The 27,673-nt window shown below is 39.8% G+C and overlaps 2 protein-coding genes across 4 annotated transcripts in view; one reads left to right on the forward strand and one right to left on the reverse strand.

Moving 5' to 3' along the window:
• The window catches only part of LOC124611079 (cation-independent mannose-6-phosphate receptor), a 619,359-nt gene that overhangs the window by 370,275 nt on the left and 221,411 nt on the right, over positions 1 to 27,673 (forward strand). The gene's annotated exons all lie outside the window — the stretch shown is intronic.
• LOC124611116 (protein toll-like) lies at positions 4,696 to 18,321 on the reverse strand. The gene is made up of 8 exons (XM_047140216.1): positions 18,174 to 18,321; positions 13,384 to 13,639; positions 11,660 to 12,619; positions 11,261 to 11,576; positions 10,468 to 10,736; positions 7,951 to 8,275; positions 5,778 to 5,945; positions 4,696 to 5,593 (listed from the first exon to the last, which is right to left on the reverse strand). Exons 2-8 carry the CDS (start codon positions 13,629 to 13,631, stop codon positions 4,763 to 4,765), a joined length of 3,117 nt encoding a protein of 1,038 aa, XP_046996172.1. The 5' UTR covers positions 13,632 to 13,639; positions 18,174 to 18,321; the 3' UTR covers positions 4,696 to 4,762.

Below are 27,673 nucleotides of genomic sequence, written 5' to 3' on the forward strand. Positions count from 1 at the left end.
AGAAGGAAACTGGATAAAGAATATGCCAAATTTGTCAACGTTACGAGACCCGAACGTAGAAATTGGTTTGGGATTGCTATCCTTATGGGAATTAAAAGCATGGATCGATGATTATTGGTCAACAAATCCGTTGATACACACACTAATATTTCGCAAAACGATGTCCCGCAACCGATTCAGACAAATATTACCATTTTTTCGACAACAACAATAAACTGGACAATGCTGTCCTGCTTTTCAAAGTGGTATTCATAATTATTTATTTTTCCAAAAAGTTTAAAGAAACTTTTAATCTAAGACAAAACATCTTAGTTGATGAAGGAATGATACTGTGGCGTTGACGGTTAAATTTTAAAGTTTACAATCCGTCGAAAATTACTAAATATGGCATACCCATTCAGATGCTCTGTGATTATAGAGTACAGGATGAATTTCCTCATTCAAGATATATTCTGGCACTGGACAGCCTTTAGCAAAACCAGTGATGCCAACCTTCATATGGAGAGTGGAACTTTCAGAGAAGTTGCTTGAAAAGAAAATTCGAGTTTGTGGAACGATACAGCAAAATAGAGGGTACCCGGAAAAATTAAAGTGCATAAAAGTCAATGTGTTTGTAGCTTGTCATCAACGGAAAGGTGAAGTCCTTGCACAGGTATGGAGAGCTTAGAAAACTAAAACTATACAAATGATCTCTACAATACATAATTTCACTTTGACTGACACTCAAAGAAAATGTAGAAAAACCAATTACGCAATTTAAAAAAAACGTGAAAGTGTATTAGACAACAACAAATGCATGAAAGGAGTGGAACGGGCTGGCCAATATTTGAGTTTTTATCCTATACACAGATAAACTATAAAATGGTCAATAAAGGTTTGCATGTACCTCTAATTGCGCATTATTTAATGCATTCCGTACATGGCAATATTTCAATACAGATCACAAGAGTCTCTGAGTTTTTATTGAAAGTGCCTGATTCGTGGATAAAAGACCATGTACCTGCTTCTGAGCAAAACTTGGAGGTTGCCACTACGTTGCGTAGTCTCCTAATGATCCAGTTGACACACTTTCCAGTCACATAAAGTAACACCAAGTAATACTTATTTCTGAAATGAATAAACGAAAATGAAGAAACTGCCAAGTATGTCCCAAAAACAAAAAAAGGAGAACAACAAACTTAATGTGATAGTCTTGTGGAGTTGCGTTACATCTTGGAGACTGTTTTTTGCATATCATATGAAAGAGAAATACTAAGTAGCAAAGAAAATGCAAATAAATAAATATATGAAACAAACAAATTTTATATTTATTTACATATGTATATCTTCAAAATTTCATGAAAGTAGGGGACCAGGGTTGTGAACTTGCATGCATTACTTCAAGATCTAATAAAATCGGTAATTTTTTTATATAGAGGGCTGTGGATTGTTGTGTTGTAAAGGTTAAATTACGTGTTTGTATTGGTAGTACTGTCAAAAACAGTATTGTATCATTTCATAGTATAAACACACTTCGTAAGTCAAAGAGCTAACATTTTTCCAAGGAAATGTGACAAATAGATTGGTAAATCTCTCAAAAAGTAAAGTATGACACCAAAATGAAGTGTTTTTAAGCAACATGGGTTTCATGGTAATAGATTTTTGAATAAAGGGAAACATCGTTTTCAACATGTGGCATGTGAAGTTACAGACAATGAAATGCGGGCAAACTCGTCAGTATCTAGAGAAACACCCATTAACACTTTAAAGATTAAAATAAAATGTTGTGATACACAGTTTTCAAACAAAAGTGATGTAAATGGTAGGTTAGGTTATATTCTGATAGATTTACATTTCCTAATAAGGGTGTTAGGTGAGCGTATGTGTTGTAAAATATGTGGAGGGCCAGTCAGTTTACATGAAGACAGTGAGGTATCAAATGGACTAGCCAGGAAACTTATCATTAATTGTGCCAGTTGTAAATATGCTCATTCATTTTGGAATTATGATAAGTGTGAAGATAATTATTTTGAAGTAAATATTAGGTGGCTTTATGGATTGAGAGCTATCGGTAAAGGACACACTGCAGCACAAAAAAATGTGTGCTGTGATGAATATGGCACGCCCACCTTGTAAAATCGACAAGTATGCAGGGTTTATTGGAGCTGCTGTGGAATCTGTTACATGTGAGTCAGTGAAGGGCGTTGCAAATGAAGCTGTTGCTACAGCATTTGGGAATTAATATTGGAGCAAATTGCATCAGAGAACTTTAACTGATGGACCAGGTTCGCATTGATAAAGCCGAGTATGCAGCACAGTTGGCCACTAAGGCGTCCAGAAAGAAGAAAACACTTGGAAAAAGATCAAGAGGATAATATACAGTATGGTGCAGGGTGCTTTTGAGTGGGGAGGGGGGGGGGAGGGGCATGTGTTAAGTGGGATACAGTCTTTTGAAACTTAAGACGCCTTTCCTGAAAATTTACATTTACTGTTGCATTTCCCCGTAAATCTCAGAAACAAATTCAAGTAGAATATTCAAATTTTCAGGAAGTGATAACATACATATTCTGAGTCTACTGAACTAAAAGAACAACTTAATGTTATGTATAATTAAAATTATTTTGGATAATATACAAAAAAAGTACACAAAATTTTAGCCATGTAATTAAAAAATTGTATTTCTGAAAGCAGTGACTGAAATGCAATTGCTGTAGTTCAGTAGACTCAGAACATACAGTTTTATGTCCTGTAAAAGTTTCATGCCATGGCTACAGTGGTTCCTGAAATGCAGGGAAGCCAAGTCACTAAATTTAACGTTGTCGAGATAGGGCGTTCCAACTCCCCTTAATGCCACCTCTCTATACACCAACATCTGTTATGATGATGATCTTAGTGCTATTGAACACTATCCTTTCCAATGTCCTTTGGGACTCCAAACCTACCACCTCATTCCTAATACACCCTACTAACTTTATCCTAAATCACAACTACATCTCCTTTGAGGGGGATGTATACAAATAGATCTGTGGCACCGTCTTATGCTGACCTGACTACAGGCCATCTAGAGGATAATTCCTACCATGCCAAACTCCTTGATTGGTTCACAGTCAGTGATATCTTCATGATCTGGACTTGGGGCAAAGAAATGCTATTTTCATTCATTTGCAGCCTCTACACCTTCTCTTCCATCCACTTCAGGTGGTCCATATATAAACTGGATATGCATCAGGACAAACGTCCACTGCGGGCAAGTGCAGTAGACCAGTCTGTAGCACAACATGCAGCTGAACACAACTCACTTGGTTTCAGTGGGTACTACCAGAGCCATCTGGATCCTCCCCTCCACCACTAGCTTTTCTGAACTGTGCAGATAAGATTTATCCTTACTACACATACTTCACTCCCGTAATTATCTCTGCCTCAACCTATGGTAACAAACATACTGTTCCAACAGATTGCTTCCTATTCTTGTCTCCCACTATCTTTGTGTACCACCATCAGCCATCACACCCACTTGTCTTTCCCTTCCCCACTCCTCTCCTTTTTCGCTGTGTTTCCTCATCTTCCTGCCACACAGCCTCCCGATGCTGTGCCTGTTTGCAGGCTAGTGCCTGCACACTCCGCCAGATGGCACTCTTCTCTCCCTCTGCCAGTACACAGCTATCCCTTTCCTGCTCCATCCAGATTGCTGCTTCCATACCATGTGACAGTTGCATTGTGGTCAGAGCTGCTGGAAATGATGGTTATGTGTGTGTGAGGTGTGAAGGAATGTGTAAGTGTCTGTCTGTAACTCAGTCATCTTTAAGGTAAGTATTTAAGGCATGACATATTTAGATATGTGGAAAGCAATGGGAAACTTACCACGTAGTTTTCAGAATAAAGATTGCAAGATACATGGAAAACTGTGAGATGGAAAGGGGTTGTTGTAACACGTGTCAGTTTGAAAGGGAGCTCAAAGGTTTTGCACAGCCGTATATTTAGTACATCCAATAACTAGTTGTAAGACCTGTGACTTGATGTACAAAGAATTCTTAAAGCAGGCATCCCTCAGATGTCTGTGAGAAATTTGTTCGTATTTTTTAAACTGTGGTGGAGAATAGGCCATGCACAAAGATATTTTGGTTATGTTTTCTTTTCCTTAAACATATTTTTTTATCTTTATCCATTTTTCCCACCTTCTTGGAATCCCTCATCGGTTGCTGAAAAAGTTTACAGAGTTGTCTGCAGTGCTAAATTTCAAAGTACCCTCTTAACAGTAATAAATTAAAAATGCTAAATTTTTGTACTTACGAACACATTAATAGATTTATATACATAATCAGACCTTAAAATTTTTACAAGAGATACTGACAGTTCTGTCTCTTTAATTACATTGTGCCATCAATGTAGTCAGTATAATGAATCAGACTTAACATTGTTGATAAAGCAAGCTGCCATTACTTAAGAAAAAAAAATTTGACATTATTCTTTAGACTTTGGCTTAAAATATGGCACGTACAACAGTTCTAATGAAAAAAACAATATTTGCTGTTCACATTTAGCTGCATCATCTTAAATTACTATACGTTTCATAGTGTGCTAGGTTTGAAAGACTTTCTAGTAAATCAGGTACACATGAGTTTTTGTAAAATATATCCAGTCTTTGACACTGACACACACGCACATGCACATGCACGCAAACAAACATCCACTCTTTCCCCTTTTCTTCTCCCCAAATGCAGTCTTTACTATAAGTGATTTTTTTTTGTGGGGTGGGGGAGCAGTATCTTAAGCACAATATCACTTAAGTGAAAGCCTTGTTATTGTAACAGTTTACATTGCATTGTTGTTGTTGCTCCAAGGGATTATGCACTTCAGCAATTGGTGTTACTAATGGGCTTGGTGTTCCAGGGCCAATAAGTTCCATTCTGTCAGATACTGTTCTACTCCTGGTGGCCCCATGTAGTTTCTGTGAGTGTGGTAATGCATACCTCAGCTTATCCCAGAACCAAGGATCACCCCATTTAACATACGTGTTTGTAGAGAGATATGCTTTGAGTTCAGGGTCCAACTTTTCCATATCCCCTATCTCTCCGTACATTACAATTATAACTCTTGCTCTGCCTTCAGCAAGTGCTTTCTTGTGAGCTGCTCTGAATTCCATTTTTCCCCAAACACTTTCGAGAAAATTTGGTGAAAGCACAACTAACGTCCTACACGATCGTTCAATTGACCGCGCAATTTGTTCTGTAATCCATTCACCTGCTATCCAGTCCCTATAGTGCAGGCACAGTTTGAAAGGAACTGGACCATTTTCTAGTCCTCTCACCAACTGTTCTACAACAAACTCCTCATCCTTGTGAGAATAACTGACAAAAGCATCATACATTTTGTCACGATCAAGTTCTTCCTCCGTAACGAACCACAGACATAAATTCCTGGCGTAGAGCCAAACTTTCACATCCTCTTGATAACGATGATATAAGAAGGCAAGAAGACCAACAGCAATGCCTGTCATGGCGAGACATACACTGCTGACTATTATTGCAAATTTGGGCAGTGGGCAAAGATCGTCATTTGTTAGTTCTGGAAGTGGACGGCCATCACTGCAGGTTATATTTCTTCGATCTATTACCTGTAACATCAACGCATATTTAATTAATATTGAAGTTCCTACTACATACACAGCAATATGGTTTATATTGATGTTCAGTGGTAAAATAGAATAGGAAGCTTAATTTTCTTGCACAACCTGGAGTCCCCAGTCAGCTGCATAACAAATAGAAAGTATATCTAGAACTGTAAGCACTGAAATTTACCTTCACATAATCATCTTGGAGGAACTGAAGTAGCTGCTTTGTTCTGCAGTCACATTCCCAAGGATTCTCTGACAAAACAATTTTCTGCAATGGAGGTTTTTTTGTTTTAATCAAAGCGACAACTTCATCATCCAGATGCTGAAGATAGTTGTGATTAAGCTCCAGTTCCTGTAGTGCAAAATTATAATTGTGTTAATGTAAATATTTTCATAATTAAGATGTGGATTTTTGTAAGTATTGCTTTGACAGGTCTAGTTTGATCTAGAAGACATAAATGATTTAATGTTAAAGAAACAGATTCTCTTAGGCTAAGGAGAATGCTTGGTTTTCTCTCACAACAATTGAGACTTAATGTTGTGATGCAAGTTGTACAATTGTATACAAGAATAATCCTATTGCAACTGCAAATACTGTTTTATTGAGTGTCATAGTAAACATGTTGAAATAAATGGTGATCCGTAAACTGTACTTGTAGTCATTAGATAGCTACAGATGATTGCAGTGTCAGTGAAAGCAGTCCTCACGTGGGACATGAATCTATTCGTGGACAAGGAGCTGGTAGTGTTTTGTGATGCCACAACATGGAATTTCCAGTTCCAAAGCATTCTGAAGTGCGAAAGACAAGTCAGAGTTTTGCTTCATGGGCTAGGTCATGGCAAGTGAGATACAGGACTGAATTCTACATCACTAACAGAACTTCAGGAATACCATATTGGTTTACTGTAGGTCATTAGCAGTTGAAGCCCTTATTTATTAGGTTTTATATTACAGCTTACATCATATGAATATATGCTGTTTGAAAGCACAAGGACATTGAGCATCTCTCAAAAGCACGTAGTATTTGTTGTAATGAGATGTGGGGGAAAAAAGTTGCAGGTTATAGAATTTTTTAATCTAGTTATTTTTGTGTTTTAACTTATGTTACAAAAAAATCCGTTTTAAGGCAGTGGCATATTGAAGATTTATCAAAAATGACTCATGTTTGTTATGATTAAATGTCAGTTAATGACAGATCGATCGCTAAAGCCTCCAGGACTTGTTAAGATCAGTGACAATCCTATGTAAGACCAGTTCATTGTTATGTAGCGGAGGGAAACTTGGAGTTGTGAAGTCATATGTAATGAGTCATGCACATCTACCTCCAGGAGTATTTTTTGTTCACCTTCATGCTGTATAAGATATTCTTCAACAGTCTTAAGTTATTAAGCACCTTCTGTAATATTCAGTGTTCTGTACACATAAAATTGCTCTTTCTCAGTAATCAGTTCATTAGATTTCGTAAATATGTCAGGGAACAGGGCCAATTAAATTGCAATATTACTTTCAATGTTGTTGCCTTGATTCAATTGCAATTCAGTATAGCTTGCACTACTTTCAGTAGAGATTTTTTGCTTCTTGTTTATATCTTGTATTTCACACATTGAATTTGCTGAAAGAATTACCAAGGGTTTTAATAAAAAGTGAGAATGGTGAAACAGTTTTTCTATTACGTGGAAGATATTTATTCCACTACTTGTAATGGAAATTTCAAAAGGCTGATGTCCTCGCTAACTGTACATGGAACTTTATTTTTTGCCATGTGTCATGTTCACAGATACTTAAGTTTTATTTACATATACTACAGACATAACAACATGGCTGGCATATGGACAACAGTGGAAATGTCCATTTTTGAAAACAAATTGTGGACTGTGAGCCAGGTACCACCAACAACCATTACTGAAGCACCCTATGGACACGAATCACAGTGAGGAGTATGTTCTGTTTGGTGCAGCATCTGATTTCTAAGTGTGCACCAACCATGGTTTATACCAAATCTGGCATGCTTCTCTATGTGAAACAAGTCCTTTGTGAGGGTGGAATAACATTAGGACATAGCACTGAAGATAGATATGCTGTTCAAATTACTTCCCACGATAGAAATTAGGCTAATTGTAAATAACTAATGTAGTGAGTACAGTAAGCATCAGGGTTTTCAGTACCAGTATTTTTCTCCCTCTTCCTGTATGAAGTGTTAATGTAAAAAGAAGACACACATAAAATGCAAAAATCTTGTATATGTTCCTTAAAAACTAGAAGCTGTGCAACAAATGTCTTTCCGCTGTCTATAAAAATGAAAGCCTAGTAAGTTCAAATGATCCACAGTATAAAATATTGCTTGCACTTTTCTTACCTGAAGGAATGGTGTTATATCATGAATATTGATCTCAGACAGCCAGTTGTGAGACAAGTGCAATGCCGTTATATTTAGATTAGGCTGCAGAACACCTTTTGGTATGCTAGTAAACTCATTATTATGTAGATAAACTTCAGAATGTTTTGTTCCTCCAGGCTTGCATGAAAAATTTGAAGGAACTGGAGGTTTTCTTCCATCTATCCAACATTTTTCACATCTGAGGAGCCAGGCACGATCCCACAGTCTTATCTTGCATTCCCATGGAGGTAGACAGCAAGGTCCTTCACACAAGATATCTTCTAGCTTCGTCTGCGACATGAGCCTGTTGAAAGCGTGTTCAGTTATTATATGATGTAGACAACATCATTTAGCTGGCACATAACAAGCATGCCAAACAAATGAGAAGTTAACTCCACAGGAGAAAGTTCAGATACAGCAATATGTAAAAGGGCAGAATAAGGTGTTATAAGACAAGAAGTATCTGCACAGCTGTTAGACCGTTACTGCTGCTACAATGGCAAGTTACCAAGATATAAGTGAGTTTGAACATGGGGTACATCGAGTATAGATTTAAATGTCAGGAAGTTGTTTCTGGAAGTATTTGTATGGAGTGTAGCCATGTATGGAAGTGAAACGTGGACGATAAATAGTTTGGACAGGAAGAGAATAGAAGCTTTCGAAATGTGGTGCTACAGAAGGATACTGAAGATTAGATGGATAGATCACATAACTAATGAGGAAGTATTGAATAGAATTGGGGAGAAGAGGAGCTTGTGGCACAACTTGACTAGAAGAAGGGATCGGTTGGTAGGACATGTTCTGAGACATCGAGGGATCACCAGTTTAGTATTGGAGGGCAGTGCAGAGGGTAAAAATCGTAGAGAGAGACGAAGAGATGAATACACTAAGCAGATTCAAAAGGATGTAGATTGCAGTAGGTACTGGGAGATGAAGAAGCTTGCACAGGATAGAGTAGCATGGAGAGCTGCATCAAACCAGTCTCAGGACTGAAGACCACAACAACAAACATGGGGTTATAGTAGGCGCACGAGCGATGTGACACAGCAGCTCCGAGGTAAAGATGAAGTGGGGATTTTATCATATGACCGTTTCAGAAGTGTAATGTGAATATCAGGAATCTGACAAAACATCAAATATCAGACATCGCTGCGACCAGAAACAGATCCCGCAAGAACGGGACCAGTGACAATGGAAGAGTATCGTTCAGTGTGACAGAAGTGCAACCCTTCTGCAAATTGTTGCAGATTTCAGTGCTGAGCCATCAACATGTCTCAACGTGTGAACCATTCAGTGAAACATCATCAATATGGGCTTTCAGAGTCCAAGGCCCACTGGTGTACCCTTGAAGTCTGCACGACACAAAGCTTTATGCCTTGTCTGGTTCCTTCAACACTGGCATTGGACTGTTGATGGCTGAGGACAAGTCTCATTTTAAATTGCATTGAGCGGATGGATATGCACGGATATGGAGACAACCTCATGAATCCATCGACCCTGCGTATCAGCAGGGGACTGTTCAAACTGGTGGAGACTCTGTAACAGTTGGGGGGCATGGGCAGTTCCAGCAGGACAGTGCAACACCCACACATCCGGAACTGCTACATAGTGGCTCCAGGAACACTCTTCCGAGTTTAAACACTTCCACTGGCTACCAAACTCCCTAGACACAAACATTATTGATCATATCTGGGATGCCTTGCAGTGTTGTTCAGAAGAGATCTCCAGCCCCTCATACTCTTACAGATTTATGTACAGCCCTGCAGGATTCATGGTGTCAGTTCCCTACAACACTACTTCAGACTAGTCGAGTCCATGCCACATTGTGTTGTGGCACTTCTGCATGCTCGCGGGGCCCCTACACGATATTAGGCAGGTGTACCAGCTTCTTTGGCTCTTCAGTGTATAATGTTACGGGATGGATAGAATAATCTACTCACCCAGTGGTGGCAGAACACACACATACATACGTTAAGGAAATCTGCAAACTTTCTGAGCCAGTGGCTCCTTCTGGCTGAAGGAGAAACGAAGAGGGATGGAGAGAGGGGAAAAATAAATAAATAACAGGTGAGTTTTAGGAAATGAGGATAGTTTGGAAAAGGCACCCAGAACCCTGGGTCAGGGGAGAACTTCCCCCATTTCCTAAACCTCTACCTTCCTCTTCAAACCTACTGCCAGAAGAATGGCTCTGAATGCTTGCAGCAGATTTCTGTAACTTTCATACGTTTGTGTATTCATACTGTCACTAGATGAGTAGTTTTTTAATCTATCCAGTTACATTATATTTTCAAGAATGTCTTATTTTGACCACAGTTGTTATATGTATGTTACATCTGTTATTTGGAACCGAGAGCCTATGATGAGGAACACACAGTACTCTGAAAGTGGAGCAACTTTGCAAGAAGCAAGCTTGTATACAATAATGATCATAGGAATATGTCCTTAGTTTTTAGACAGTTTCAGAAGTTTGGAACAGTCTGTGTACAGTTTATTTACCTTTTTGTTGTAAGACATGTGGCTTCATCAGCATCAATATCAAACATGTTGTAAACTGCAGGGTGAACATTCCCATGTACATATTTCAGAAGGTGGAACGATGCACAGCAGTCCACAGTATTATCCGCTAGTATGAAATGAGGCTTTACCAGTTTATTATTGCTTTGCGCAATAGCAATAGCATCAGCACTTTCCAAGTTCACCACTGTGAGGTTATTGCTTCTCAAATCAACCGTCACACCATTTGAAAGGAACTGCATTTCATTCACCTGTAAGAAGACAAACTATGTAATATAAAGGTCAGAACTAAAAACGCCAACAGTAGAGACCTGCAACTTACAAGTACGTCGCTATCAAACCAGTTTTTTAAAAAATAAGCTTAAAGGAGAGAGGATGACAAGGTCATTAGAGATTTAGCACAAGTTTGGATAGTTTAACAATGCAATGGACAATCACCTGTGCTTTGGCTTTTTGAGGAACCATCTGAAGATTCACCCTAAGTGAAATTATGAAAAACCGTAATTTGAATTTCTACCTTTCCTATATTCTGTTGAAAGCACTATATAGTAGGCAACAGCATCTGGCTGCAATTTATCTAATCTTAACTATATACCCCACACCCTTTCCCCAATACCAGTATTCTGCTTCAAATGCTGCATGTTGCCACAGTCTAATTATTTCACATAATTCTCTCAGGAAGTACAGTGACATACCCTGTCTGAATATTTCCAAATTGAAAACAAACAGGTAAATAGTCAAAAACAGATATTGTAGTCACTGTGCATATACTCACACTAATTTGTGTTACATTGTTGTAGCTCAGATTGAGTTTCTTAAGATTGAGCATCGATAACATCCAGTCAGAATAAATTTCTGAAACAAAGTTGTTGGATAGATTGAGCTCTTCCAAATGTATGAGTGTGTTAAACACTGACGATTTCCCAAATCCAATGTTTACTTTTGAAGCTGATAGATCCCGTAACTTGTTGTGGGAAAGATCAAGAGAAGCAAGTCGGGCAGCATCAGGAAATGATTGAGGCTTTATTTCCCGTAGTTCATTACGAGATAAGTCTAACTCCAACAAATGTTGCAGTCCATGTAGAACTCCCCTGTAAAATAAACACAAAATTACATAAATGGCTTGTTAAATTATTATTTAACATCATAAACAGTCTTCGCATGAACTACTTGCCTTTGAAGAGTTTGTATCCGATTACGTGATAAATTTATTGTTTTTAGTTTATTTGCTGTATCAAAAAAACCATTAGGTATGGATTCCAATGTATTTTCACTCAAGTCCAGCTGAGTCAGATCACGTTTTCCCTTAAGCAAGGATGGAGGTAATCTCGTAAGTTTATTTTGCTGTAATTTGAGCACAGAAACATTGGGAGAATCCCATATCAAATTTTCTGGTAATTCTGATATGCCATTTGAGTGCATATGAACTTCCTTCAGGTTCTTCAAATTTGCAAGTAAATTGTCTGGAATCCGTAGCTGCTGTCTGTTATGGAATAGTTTCAGAACTCTTAAGTCAGTAGGTAAGAATAAACGTTCTGGCAGAGTTGTAAAATTGTTTGCAACCAAACTGATATTCTGCAGGTTTTTCAAGTCAGAGAAAAGTCCATCTGGGAGGGAGTTTATATTGCAGACACCTAGATCAAGAGATGTAAGATTCCTCAAACCCAACAGTGATCCATGAAATAACTGAAGATCCTTGTTGCCCCATAGGTTCAGCAGTTTGAGAGAAGGCAAATTGACAAAGCTTCCATCAGTTATTGCGTGTATCCTATTATTGCTAAGTTCCAAATATTTCAAACCTCCAAGGGGAGCCAAGCTATTTGAAGGTACAGTTTCCAGGAAGTTTTCACGCATATCAAGTTCCTCCAACAGCAGTCCAAGTTCCTGGAAAACATCAGCTGGTAGTGACTGGATATCACACTTATAAAGTGTCAGATGAGTAAGTGATGCATTTAGTCCACTGAAGTGGCTTCTTTGGAAACTTTTTCCATCACAAGACTTGAAGTATAACTTCTTAACTTCATGTCCTAAGCCAATAATGTCTTTAAGTGGGATACCATTGGGCGGCAGAGGGCAGTCAGACAGTGTTACAACTTTTATATGTTCTAGAGGTGGTAGTCCGCTGTCATTTTTCCTGTGAAATAAACAAAAATTTGAAAAATTAATAATTTCTAAGAAATTGTAAATTAAGTGTGAAAAAAAATTTATGTAGCCTGTATAAAACCACCAAGTAGGGGCAGGAGAACACATGTATCTGCAAGCTTGTGGAGCCAGTGGTTTCCTCCTCCTACCTGAAGGATTGAAGGGAAAGAAAGAAGGATGAAGAAAGAGGACAGGCAAGGTTAAGGAAATGAGGAGATTTTGAAAAAATTGCCCAGAACCAGGTCAGGGGAGACTCACTGGATGGTTTGAGAAGGAAAGACTGATTGTCAGTCTCTGCACCATAAGAGATTTGAAAATGTAAGAGCTTGGTGGTGGAAGATAGGGTAATAAACAAGACAGAGATTACTGACAAAACATTGTGCAGGACTTAATAAGAGCGGAAATCTTGTGGTTTTGGTGTTGGTAAGGGGAGATATATAAATCAGAAAATAAAATATATAGAAAACTAAAAAAGTGGCTCCAAAACTTGCAAATTTCCTTATCCTCCATGTGCATGCACATATTTGTATGAATGAAGTAAATGATACCACACAGTATACAGTTAAAGCATTTAGTGATTGACAGGTACCACAAGAAGGAAATAAAATGAAAGGCAACAGCAAATTACCATTCTGTTAGGCAGAAGTTTATTTACTGTCACCCTTTATTATTCCTTTCCGATGTACCTGCGACAAATATTTCACTACTAACTTGTAAGTTGGCCATGTGACAAATTTCACACGACATATTGCTAACCTTCTGTCAATCCACGCATATACATCTTCAGGCGATATCCCAGACTTGCAGGTCAACTCTAATGAATCTCTAAATACGATTTCCTTTATTTGCCAATCATTCCATGAGCTCAGATTATGTGCACAAATTATTTCAAACTTCTCATTGTAAGACTGGCAATGACATGCCTTATGACATGCAGAGGAACCACTAACAGATAGTAGTAACATAAATGCTGAGAGAAGCCTTGGTAAAACACTTGACATCATTCCACCTGCTGAAGAAACAATAAGAAACAATAATTAATCTTTTTCATTAGTAGTAAAGACAAAAACACACACACACACACACACACACACACACACACACACACACACACACTTTTTTTCAGAGCACCACCAGTTGAAGGTTGTTGTGCACCCAGAAAATTGTGGCCTGACCTATACTCGGACGCCATCTCATTTGACACAAAAGTTGTGGCCCGAGCTATGCTCGGGTTTGATCTCCAAAGTATTAAGCACTGTATCAACTTGTGCTTTACTTGTTATAGATCATATGAATTAACAGAGTGATACCAAAGGGAACATAGAATGGGCACATTGACTTTTGTATTCATGCTTATTAATCTCAGTTTTTCCAATGTCTTTTTGATCATTTAAATTATATTACTCAAAATGACAGCAATCCAATTCTCTAAATGATTCTGCAGTGAACCACAGTTCGTCATTGAGTAAAAAGGTATTTTACTACTCCTAATTTTTTGCTAATATGGAACTGAATCTGACGAAACAAATGAAGAATTTTCTCCTAGTTGTTGACAGACATAAAATGATCATCTTGCGGTTTTCAATTAAGTGCAGGGGCATGAACTGTCACTACCACAAAGTGGAGCTGCTTTACCTCTACAGGGGTAACTGCTTAATTCTGAAAATAGATTCAGTCCTGCCTAGTGGCATTGTAATAAAAATTTTAGAACAGTTTCGACTCATATGTTCAAGTTACTGTGCCTCGTGTTATCTTGGATGTTTTCTGCTAACCAAATATGTGCTCTTGTATTTTTAGAGGTGATTTTTGCCAAGAAAAGTGGTATTTTGTTACCATGAGACTACTTAAACAGAAATGGAATTAATTCATTTATGTGAAGAAAGTAGTTATTGTATAAATCACATCCACAAAATTATGTCAGAAGCAACCATGCAGGTTATTTTGTGGGAAAACTGAGACACTTTTGCACCACTGACAAATTAGAGATCAGAGTAGCTCCACAGCATTTGTATTACTTTGCCTTAGACTTGATTCAGCTTTTAAACAAGTGTCATTCTCTTAGTGCCAGGAGATTAATGTTGTTACGGTATGGTTCAAGTTTAAGTGAAAGCAAGGACCTCATGGATATGCAGAGTGCAGCACTAAAAATTTTAAAGAATGCCTGGAACCCATTAAGAAATTGAACAATTAGCTGAAATCTAAAAAAAACTTCTGAGCCAGTGCCTGGTACTAGTAAAAAACCATAAGAAAAGAATCCAGACAGCACTTGATTGTTCTAATGCAGTGAAGACTTATTAGAACAACAAATTCTTGACAAAAGTTGTGAAGATTGGGAATCATGGGGAAGAAGTCAGAAGGAAGTGTTAGTGACATGTACAGAGAATGAAGAGTCCCTATCAGTGCCACAGGAAACCAATAAGCTAGAAGATAGGTGTATTTGTGGTATGAAAATAAACATTACCCAGGTGTTATTGAAAGTTTTAATGAAAATGGAGCAGTGGTAAATATCGTGACACCATTCTTCATGAAGGGGAGGATACAGTTAAAGGTATAAACCCGCCAGAACTTATAAGGAAAAAAGTCAGTTTCTCAGTGTTGGAGTTGGTTGATGGTGGTGAACTTGTGCAAAATATTTTCATATGCATGCCAACATACCTAATGAAACACTGGTCTTGTCTTTGAGAGGAAAACAAAAATAGGTTGCACTGCCCTAAATATTTTTGCAAAAAATACATTGATGTTGGCTTACTGTGATGCTATAAGGTAGCCTCTTTAAAGGGGACAGAATGTTTATGTTAAGTGGAGCAAAGTGACCCTCTACAACAGCTAATTTGCTCCAATTTTTAAAACATTAAAAAATTTCAAAAAGTTTTGATTTCTTTTTACATTACTAGATGGTTTTTGTTATTTTGGGAAGACGAACCTCATTTTCAAACGTTATATTATAAAACTACTGTGCATTACACAACTGTGTTCGAAAAACTGTCCAAAAGTGGAGCCTTACAGTAGCTGATACAAAATAATATAGTGTAAGTTTCATTCTAATACATATAATTGTGGGCATTTTGTCTTTGCAATGCCTTGCCAAAATATCTGTTCAACAACAGTTGCCATTTTTTACGATATGATTGCTTTTTTTTATGTACACATAAAATTGCAAGTACAAAACCCCAACTGTCAGAATACGCAGTCCTAGCTTTTATAAAGGAACAGTAAAAGATGTTTGATAGTGTAAAATGGGCCTTAAAGCTTCGTGGCGCTCTGAGCACGCTCTACCGGCCGATTTATTGCAGGAGTCCAATGTTGTGGAGCCGGCCTTTAGCTGGACGCGGGGAAAGTCGCCCTGAAGACATGGCAACTCGGCCGTGACGCAACTTCATACACAATCTCGAGCTCGTGCCAGCGCGTAGTGACCATCCTTGACGGACGGTTACAAAATATGACAAGACGACAAGGGCAGCATAGCGGATCTTTCCAAAAGCCCATTAAATGGCGCCGCTTTATGATCATCGGAAAAACGGCATTTTTTTATTTTTTTGTCGCCGATATGTCGTTCAAAATATCTATCCAGATCGACTGTACTGTCAGTGGCATGATCAACATAGTAGCAAGAAATGTTGCCTGGCGTACACCCCAACTTTATTTGCAGCATATTTAAGTTAACTTTAATAATTAAAGTCTGTTAACCATCCCAAATATCCCGAAAGAAGTTACCCATTTTGTATGTTCAACCCTGTAACAGTGAATGATTCCAGGCAATGTGTGTACCGCAGGTAGACTAATGTCATTAGGGAAAGCGGGCGCTATCATTAGCGAGCCTTGAAATCATCAAATCGTCCGTTTCAAGCACTTACGTAACTTTAGCCCCCACCGCCTAACAGCAACGAAAAAATACAATTTTCCTTTGACAATGCTCTTTACCTCCGACAGAAATAGTGTCGTACACTATTGACTATTATAGAAAATTATGGAAGTATTTTGTTGTGATGTGAAAAGTTTCGAGTTTTAGTTACAGGTACGAGTAAGAATCAGTATAATCAGTCACGTCTTGAGGGATGCTCATCAGTTCTTTCCCTTAGGCGTATGCTTGTCACACTAAAGTAAACTGCAGCCTTGCGTTTGGTTTATCATTCGTGATCTTGCAAAATATAATTTATGTTGAAGCAGGTATGCCTTACGACAACTGGTACAAGGCGCGTTTCCTATCTATTCCACTGATGTCTTAACGTCACTAAGACCTCACGGTAAACATCCGTAGAAGATAGGCTCGTTTGGTATAAACTTGTTGGGAACAGTGCGACCACCACACAAGCCTACACTTCAGTGACCTGAATAGTCATTGGAGCTATGATAAGTCAGAAAAACAATCTCGTCCGTCACGTGCAGTTTGTATTAGTGTAGAATACGGACTGTCACAGGTTAGTTACCAAATATCTCAAACTACTAAAAAATGTTAACACTGTATTTTCATGTTGGGAACTGCAAAAGGCTTGTATATTTGCAGTAGTTGTACTTAATAAAACGTTTTGTTTTAGGTGAAGCACCTGTAATCTCTTCTGACAATCGCCAGGTATTGGAGCGTTTAGCAGATGAATAATTCCAGTCGTCGTCTTGCCCCGTGCCCAAACCAGCAACCATATCTGGAATGATGCATGCAATGTTTGCATATCACATAGTATTAAGAAAGTGTTAAATGCTGTTACTAGTAAGGAAACTGCGTCCCATTCCTTCGTATTGTTCCTTATGAAAACACCTGAAGTAAATTTAAGACAACTTCGATTTTCGTATTGAAGTAATACATAGTGTAAGTTTGCAGGTTAAGATGTTTGACATGTAAGGCATTCAGTAGTATAAAAGTGTAAGAGCTGAAATGACGTGACAATCACAAGGCCCGTAGTAGCGAGTGGTTGTGGTTGAGGCCCGAGGATATGTGGAAGGAGTGAGTGGTTACGCTCACAATCGGATGGAACGGTACGCTGCTTAGAGGACACTGCGTTCCGCTACGTTGGTTACACGTGACTCACATTTCAGGCGTGACCCGCACGGATGTCTGCTACGCGACCAGCATCCCAAAACATTGCCCTCCCGTTAGCAACTTGCCATTCGGTCGACACCCTAAGTAGTTTATGCCCGTTTGTTTCCTGTTAACTTATGCTATGCTAGACTAGCCTATCTGTTTCACTTAGATGCCAGGCCAGGCAGTACAGTATGACATATTCATTTTGTGTCTATGCAAGCCTGGTTGCCGAGCCAGTTTTTCACGGTTTAAGAATGCAGAAGAATTGAATCTCGCTACCAAACGTGATTGTTGCCTTGTTTTGCTCATGACACGATAGCGTTGAAAAACCACACTTCGTCAAGCAAGGTTGTCCCCTCTTTCTTTATAGCGTCATCTGAAGGCAAGAAACACTCCCACCACTACGAGCTAACAAGTTATGGTGACAGTAGTTGGAAAAACGTGCGTACAAAAAAAATTGATCTCTAGCTGTGGAATGTCGTGGAAAACAGTGCTAATGTTACAGCAGAGACGATGGCCCAGGACTTACTGTTATGTGACGCGCGCAGCCGATGGTAGATGGCGCGATACACTACTACTGCACATTGAGCACTGAGCACTACCTCCTTCTGCTACGACTGAAACCACACTGAGCTCACTTCCCGCACTGGCTAGCGAAGGCAGCGCCTCGCAGTGGCCGAAGGTAACAAACTGCGCCGGCCACTCGCTGCGCTGGAGAAAAATGTCGTCGTCCCCCCCCCCCCCCCCCCCCCCCCCCACTCCAGAACACACACGTCGGCGTTTCGGGTCGTGGTCCTCGGCTGTCATAATCCGTGTTTGGCGCAGCGTTGTCGAATCACAAGGCTACTGCTTCATCTTTCTCCGGAACATCAAGTAAAGGCATTCATCTAGTAACCGATTCCACTTTCCGAAAAAAAAAAAAAAAAAAAAAAAAATGAAGCAGCTTTTACTCATATCATGGGAATACACATGGTTATGGGGTGAGAAGTTCCGACCTATGCAAGATACACCTTTTTTTTCATCCATACATGTTTCAGCACTTTTGTGCTATCGTCAGTGGGTTCAATTTTTAACTTACATGATGTTATTGTCCATTTATTTTGGTAGCTATTCTGCTACACAATATACAACTTGTCGTAGTTTTGAAGTTGTGGTGCGTTCTCCTGTCTTGTTGGCGAAGTAAATAGGCGTACTTCTTAACCTGTGGTCACTTGGCACTGCACTTTTTTTCGATTTTTCAAAACATGGCGGAGTTTTCGCTGCCATTACATGTGGTTTCTTTTTTTAATTATTTTTATGGGAGTTTGCTGACGGACAAGTGGCCCCCGTCTTGACAGGTTTCGTTATTATTTGGTGCTGTGTTTCTTATTTTGAAAGACTAACAAGGGTTAATGCCAATCTTTCGGCATAAGGCCCGTATTACTTCATCAAAAATCGTTGACAATCCTGACCATGCTCCAATTCCATTAAAAGATGTCATGAAGCGTCTTTCCCTTATGACCTGCCGAGGACAGTGAATAAATATAATTGGCTTATATAAATCATTTCTTCATAAAAGTCAGTTTATTTTTTTATTTTATTTTTTTTATCAAACGCGTTTCGCTCCTTTTATTTATGAAGCATGTTTGTGCCCTGTGTTATATAAGATGCATTATGTAGTAGTTATAAGTACGTCACTGTGTTACGTTTTCTTTTGTTTTTCAGGTTAGGAACAAATTTTGCAGTACAAGTCTCGTGAGGTTAAATTATCGGTAAATGACACCAAACGATAATTTAACATCACGAAACGTGTGCTGCATAAGTCGTTTCTAACCTGGAAAACAAGAGACAACAATGAAAACTTTTTTGGAAATTTGTGGTAAGTTCCTGTGGGACCAAACTGCTGAGGTCATCATTCCCTAGGCTTACACACTATTTAATCTAACTTTAACTTACGCTAAGGACAACACACATACCCATCCCCGAGGGAGTTCTCGAACCTCCCACGGGAGTCTCGCGAACTGTGGCAAGGCGTCCGAGACCGAACGGCTACCCCGTGCGATATCACAATAGCATAGACTACTTGTAACCTCTACATAATGCATTTATTATAGACCACTGAAGATACTTCATAAATGAAAGAAGCGAAATGCGTTTGGCAAAAAACAAACTGCCTTTTATTTAGTTGCGAAGACGAAAGATACCTCCATGAATTTTGAAGCTACTAAGGAACGACGAAAAACGAAAAAAATACTTCCTTTTATCTTTTTTTCAAAATAGCTTCATCTTTTAACTGAAGATTGTTGATTCATCAATTCATAGTTTATAGAGAGCTGTCCCTATCACGATGGAACTCCTCCGGTTCTTAATATTTATCGTGTTCAAAACAAAAGTAAGTCTTGTACGCTAAGAGGTAAAGGAGAACGGTATTCATCCATATATTTGTTTCCGACCTGCTTGATACTCCGTGTGTTTTAGTGCAAGGTCCTAGTGAATGTAACGCCTCTTAAAAAAGTTACTGAATGTGTGGGCCAGTTCGTATTTTGCTATAAACACGTATTTGTCTTAAGTGAGACAGGGAAACTACCACAGAACCGATATTGGGCTATTGCGTGTAACCTGCGTTGAAAAATTATTTGTAAGTTTTATGCTAGGGAACATCTTACAACTAGAAATAATACGGTTTTCCCTAAACTCGATCTTGCCGAGAGAGGCAAATGGAGTAAATTACGTCCACGGGGCGGTCTTTTGAATTTAGAGAGAGAGAGATAATTCTCGAATTCTGTTATAATTCAGTACGAAAAAGAAAGAAATTTTAAAAAGCGTATGGACTAACAGCCGTTACAGCGTTCCAACGTCTTCAAGTTTGCAGTTCATATTTACCAATAGATACTGTCATCTGTGTAGCCGTCGTCGCTTCGTTTTAGGCATATTATCATGTTATTGCCGAAGAGAAGGGTCTCGTTTTACGTCGCACTCACGAACCACATTACTGATTTCCTTTGACTGTATTCAACGACTTCGCTGACAAACTACTGTATCTGACATTACTTTCCCTTGCAGCTTATTGTTTTATTTGTTGACACACCGTCGCTGCTTGTGTTTATGAAGAATACTTTCTGCTTAACATTTACTTTCTCCCGTGAACATTTCTGTACGGACGTTAGATAGAGATGTGATGTTTATTCTTACTTGTGGTGTGCTGCAACATACGTGAATTCGAAAGAGGCCGGTGAATGACAGAGTGCCTAGAGCGGTTTCCAATACCGTTATAGGCACCCTCCGAGAGTTGTGACATTCCTTGAGACTAATGTGTCCGAACCATTGCTTCCATTCATATCAACTCCGTTACTACCTTCGGAGGAGCTCGGTAGGTAACCGCACGTAACTGCATGCCATCGTTACAGTCTGTTCACTAAGCCACTACAATCCCATTATAAATACCGACAACAATCGATAGCTCATATGCACGTGGAAATGACAGTATTTTTCCATCTGCCCAGACCACGCTATACTGAATTATTGCAATAGTTCAGAGCAACAAAACTGAAACGTGCAGGGTTTGATACAATAATCTATGCTAGTCTGTCATCATGTGCAAGCCTCTTCATCTCTCCGTAAATTGCGACTTACATCTGCTCGAGACTGCCTGCTAAAATCAAGTTTTGGTTTCCCTCTTAAAATTTTCACCTCCCCCACTCTTAACACATTTCCCTCCATTGCCAAATTGGCGATTCTTGTTGCCTCGAGATTTACTCTTATCAAACTATCCCTTCTTCTACAAGGTTGCACCATAAATTTCTATTCTCCCCGATTCGATTTAGTACCTCCTTATTAGTTTCCGGTTTATCCATCTAATCTTCAGCATTCTTCTATACCTTCTCTTCAAAAGCTCCTGTTCTCTTCTTATCAGTACTTCATAACGATCATGGCTAACTTCTGAAAGGCTACACTCCATATAAATACTCTCAGCAAAGATATCCTAACACTTAATTTTACTTTAAATGTTAACATATTTCTCTTCTTTGGAGACGCTTCGCATGCCATTGCCTGACTGCAATGTACAGGGTGTTTCATAATTTCTGTAACGGGCGTGTAGGGTTTTTAGAGGAGACTTAGTAGATAAAGTTTTGATAAGGAACCCTTGTCCGGAAATTTACAGTTTGGATATGAAATAAATTTGAAAATCGGATCGCTTTCTAATCACCCGCTTCACAGCACTTCACTTAACGGCGGAGCTGCACTGTGTACCATTTTTGTCCCAGTACAACGGCTGCGACAAACTGGTCCGTTCGCAACTAAGAGGGTAGACGTGGTGCTCCACGGACAACCGTGAGGGTTTGTTGATAGTGCGTCTGAAACGATGCGAGATACGCCCTGTGCAGTGTCGCCACCTGGAGCAACTACTGTAGAGCACCCGAATCGGAAATCATTGACTGGGTTGTGCTTTGTGTGTGGTGGTGGGGGTGGGGGAGGGGGGAGTTGGGGGGTGAAAATCGGGAGATTTGAAACTGATCCGATCTTCAAATGTTTTGTTCTCCCACGCGGTACATTTCCAGAGATGGGTTGCTTATCAAAACCGTGTCTACAAGTCCTCTCCACAAGCGCTAGAAGTCTTTAATAGTAATTATTAACTCGGCCTGAACAAGCCTCGGAATGCCCAACGGTTCCGACCGACCGCCGTGTTATCCTCAGCCGATAGGCGCCTCTGGATGCCGGTAAGCTTGTGGTCAGAACACCATTCCCCCAGCCGTTGTCAGTTTTCGTGGCCGGAGCCACTACTTCTCAGTCAAGTCGCTCCTCAATTGGCCTCACAAGGGCTGGATGCACTCCGCTTGCCAACAGCGCTCAGCAGACGTAGATGGTCACCCATCCAAGTGTTAAGCAAGCCTGACAGTGCTTAACTTCGGTGATCTGGCGGGAACCGGTGTTACCACTGCGGCAAGGCCATTAGGAATACTGATTGTTAAACTCCCTGTATAACCTGCCTATTTCGGCCATTGTCAGTTATCTTACCGCCCAGTTTGCAAGAATACTTTTACTCATTCCCTCAGCGTACCCTGATTTAATTCAACTACATTCCGTTACCCTGTTTTACTTTTGTTGTTATTCATGTGACAACCGCTTTTCAAGAGGCTATCCATTCAAATGGTTCAAATGGCTCTGAGCACTGTGCGACTTAACTTCTAAGGTCATCAGTCGCCTAGAGCTTAGAACTAATTAAACCTAACTAACCCAAGGACATCACACACATCCATGCTCGAGGCAGGATTCGAGCCTGCGACCGGAGCACCTAGAACCGCATGGCCACTCCGGCCGGCGGCGATCAATTCCGTTCAACTAATCTCCCTAGCCCTTTGCAGCTTCTGACAGAATAACAGTGTCATCAGCAAACCTTAAAGCTTTTATTCCTCAATTTTTATTCTCCCTTAACTTTAATTCGCTTTCCAAGTTGCTCTTTGGTTTCTTTTACTGTTTGCTCAGTATACGTGGTGAATAACATACGGGATAGACTAGAAATCTGTCTCACTCCCTTCTCAACTATAGGTTCTATTTAGAACTGGGCTCGTTTTTGTGCAAGTGTAGAAACCCTTTCAGCCCTGCACTGTACCACAGAAAGAGATACAGAATGCCACAAGCAAAATTTTTGATCATTTACACAGTGATACAAAACGTCAGATACGTAAATCCGACCGCCGTGTCATCCTCGGATTAGGATGCGGATAGGAGGGGCGTGTGGTCAGCACACCGCTCTCCCGATCGTTATGATGGTTTTCTTTCGAAAAATAGCAACAGCGCATGGCGGCTGGATGGTCACCCATCCAAGCGCCGGCCACGCCCGACAGTGCTTAACTTCGGTGATCTCACGGGAACCGGTGTATCCACTGCGGCAAGGCCGTTGCCCTCTGATACATATTAAAGTTAAATTTTGAAACAAACTGAAAAAGTTGCTCCTTGTCAACTCTTTCTATTCTGTAGAATAATTTCTATGTTTGTAACCTGTAAACGATTGTGAATATTAAGGTGAAAAGTAATCCCAGCCAAAGGAACAACAGCGATTTGTATCATCTTCGACATACTATGTTGATTTGCCAGAACATACGCTTTATATTGGCATCCATACCTGGTTATCGTTTACAGATACCCCAATACCACGTCCAATATTGATTCTGGAATCCGTGATTCTGGTGCCAGATTTCACCTCTTGCGTTTGGCATTCGCTCGATTTAAAACTCTCCACGGTATTGGAGTTGTAATTAGGTTGTTCAGCTGCCTTATGTTGGTGGACGTGGACGAAGCGATTTTGTGCGGAGTAAAAGGGAAAGTAGCATTATTAGACTGATCGAAGTTACTAATTTCCTTTATTCAGTTGAGGAGGAGCACATGCGTTCTTCATTACACGGGAAGAGATAGATAGGTATGATATTTTTACCTATCTCAGTTACCAAAATCGAAGTGATTGGCAACAACCATATATTCTTCACAGCTGGCTAATTTTTAAGCTGTTGTACCAACTCTCTTTTATTAGTGACAAAGGCTCTTGCACACAGTCAGTGATTGGGGGCAAAACATTTGCTAATTCTGAACACCGAAGTGTATCTTTACTTATACGGAAATCTTCAAAATGTTGGAGTAGAATAACGTATCACCAAGACTGAGCTAGCCAAGTATGGAAACATTAGTTCTTGTACAGTCTCCTCCTGTTTTTCCTTACGGCTTCACTGACATCTATAAAATATTACATTTTCTGTACTAAAAATATTACGAGAGTACCGATGACGCAACTTCATCGTGCTGAAGAAATCGAATAGCTGATTTACATGCAACATTCACGCAAAACAGATGACACTCGGGAACGTATATTTCATCGGTCTAGCAAAGTCGATTCCGTTGTAATACGTTAACGCTACAGAGGAAGCCGGTTCCCGACGCTCGATTTTCGTCTTCCGCCGTTTCTCGTAGCAACTACAGCAAGTTTGTTTTCCTGACCATTATCCGCAGATGTTTATAAGTACAGAGTGGTCAGAAACACTCTGAAAAGTTTGCAAGGATGTTGCAGGGTATGTTGTGCTGAGAAATAATTGTGATACGTTACACCGTTTCCGAGTTAAGTGACATTGAAGTTAGCCAATCAGGCCGTTGCACGCGTAAATTCAAGCGGCTCTTCGGAGATCTTATCGATAAACGTATGAGACGGTAGTACGGATCGAAGCCGAGCCAAAACTGAGCAGTCTCGTACGCTGTCATCTACGTTTTGAGAATAGGGGACACTAATTATATCTGTCGAGTTGCATGAATTTGCTTTGCAGACATAGGGCAGGGAGGGCTATAGAGGCGCGATGAAGCCAGTCAGCTTTCCCTACTGGAAACAAGACAGGTCTCGATACCTAGCGATGGTAGCCCCATCACGCGACTTAACCGGCGCAGCGCTCGTAACGCCGCCAGGGGATTATAAAATTACTGGCAAACTCACAAACAGCGTGGGATACAGGACTGGATCAACTTGTGATAACTGGAAAATCTTAAAGGACAAACAATTTTGGGTCTTTGGCAACGTGGAATATTCGAGGTGTGACCAACAAAGAAAGCGACATAAATCAAGCACTCAAAGAGAGGAAAGTAGACATTGCAACAATAACAGAAACTGAGAAAAAACTAAAAGGATCAAAAGATTTGACACACTGCTGGATGGCTTACAGTGGCGTCCCACAAAGTAAACGAGCTAGAGCTATACTAGCAATTTTAGTCAATGATAAATGGAAAAGTTCGTGAATACAGCTTCATAAATGAAAGGATAATGACAGTCAGATTTCAAATTCCAAGTGGTCACCCAACAGTTATAGGTATCTACGGCCCAGAAGAGGGAAGGAAGGATGATTCTGATAACTTTTTGCGATGGTCTTCAGAAAGAAGTGAACAAAATCAACAAGACAGACCATGTTGTCATCGCTGGCGATTTTAATGCAAAAATTGGAAATCTACCTTTACCAGGAATATTAGGACTATTTGGAGAAAAGACCCTTTATAATAACGGATGTGAACTACAACAGTTTGCCTCGTTCAGATATTTTAAAATTACTACCGCATTTTATAGAAAGAAAGACATTCACAAGTTCACATGGAGTGCACGAAGTTTAAGGTCTGGATATATTATATACTCGTATAAATGGATGATAAACTGAAGAATCATACGCAAGACATACGTGTTCCTAGAGGAAGTGACGCAAATAGCGACCACTTCCTTTTAGGCAGTACGATAAGGTTATTATCAAAATGTAAGAAGACAAAGAAACTCTAAAAGAAGCCACAACATGAGTTGTGGGAATATAGCATTAGGAAACTTCATCACTACAGACTCCAAGAAAAGCTTGCTTCAATACCCGTCAATAAAGACATCGTTATGGAATGGAGTAATATCAAAACTTGCATCATTGAAGCAGCCTCAGAATCACTTGGTAAAAGGAAGAAAACATAGGAAAAAACGACTCAGAATTAGGAACACAGAAATTAAAGAAGCGCCGGCCAGTGTGGCCAAGCGGTTCTAGGCGCTTCAGTCTGGAACCACGCGACCGCTACAGTCGCAGGTTCGAATCCTGCCTGGGGCATGGATGTGTGTGATGTCCTTAGCTTGGTTAGGTTTAAGTAGTTCTAAGTTCTAGGGGACTGATGACCTTAGATGTTAAATCCCATAGTGCTCAGAGCCATTTGAACCGCTTGAAATTAAAGAAACCATTAAAGAGTAACAAATAACTTCTCATCTACATCTACATGGATACTTTGCAAATCACATCTGAGTGCCTGGCAGAGGATCCATCGAACCACCTTGACAAGTCTCTATTATTCCAATCTCGTATAGCGCGCGGAAAGAACGAACACCTATATCTTTCTGTACGAACTCTGATTTCCTTTATTTTATCGTGGTGATCGTTCCTCCCTATGTAGGTCGGTCTCAACAAAATATTTTCGCATTCGGAGGAGAAAGTTGGTGATTGGAATTTCGTGAGAAGATTTCGTCACAACGAAAAACGCCTTTCTTTTAATGATGTCCAGCCCAAATCCTGTATCATTTCAGTGACACTCTCTCCCATATTTCGCGATAATACAAAACGTGCTGCCCTTCTTTGAACTCCTCAGTCCTATCTGGCAAGGATCCCACATCGCGCGGCAGTATTCTAAAACAGGACCGACAAGCATAGTGTAGGCAGTCTCCTTAGTAGATGTGTTACATTTTCTAAGTGTCCTGCCAATAAAACGCAGTCTTTGGTTAGCCTTCCCCCACAACATTTTCTACGTGTTGTTCGTAATTGTAATTCCTGGGTATTTAGTTGAATTTACGGCCTTTAGATTAGACTAATTTATCGTGTAACCGAAGTTCAACGAATTCCTTTTAGCACTCATGTGGATGATCTCACACTTTTCGTTATTTGGGGCCAAATCACAGTTTTCGCACCATTCAGTTTTCTTTTCTAAATCGTTTTGCAATTTGTTTTGCTTTTCTGATGACTCTACTAGTCGACAAACGACTGCGTCATCTGGAAATAACCTAAGACGGTTGCTCAGATTGTCTTCCAAATCGTTTATGTACATAAGGAACAACAAAGGGCCTATAACACTACCTTGGGGAACGCCCGAAATCACTTCTGTTTTACTCGATGACTTTCCGCCAATTACTACGAATTTGAAGTTTCTACAGAGAAAAACATCAGAAAGCTAGGAAACATACAAAATCAAAAGGAATGCTACGAAACAAATTGTGCGCAAAGTGGGACTCATTCATAAGCGTCTTAGAAAACGACGTACACGGCAGACGGCAATGTGCATACGTCATGAAAGCCCTCAACAAGGAAGAAAAGACGCTGCCTCATTGAACATAATACACAAAGAACAATGGATAAATCGTTATATGGACTTCTTGTGTAAACAGGAGACCGAAGACGATACTGGAGAAAGTATGTACAATGAAACATTAGATCCAATTACTATGGACGAACTACAAGAGTCTGTGAAAGGCATGAAGAACAGGAAAGCTACTGGAATAGATGGAATAAA

Source organism: Schistocerca americana, chromosome 1, assembly GCF_021461395.2.
Source record: "Schistocerca americana isolate TAMUIC-IGC-003095 chromosome 1, iqSchAmer2.1, whole genome shotgun sequence".
Taxonomy (NCBI): domain Eukaryota; kingdom Metazoa; phylum Arthropoda; class Insecta; order Orthoptera; family Acrididae; genus Schistocerca; species Schistocerca americana.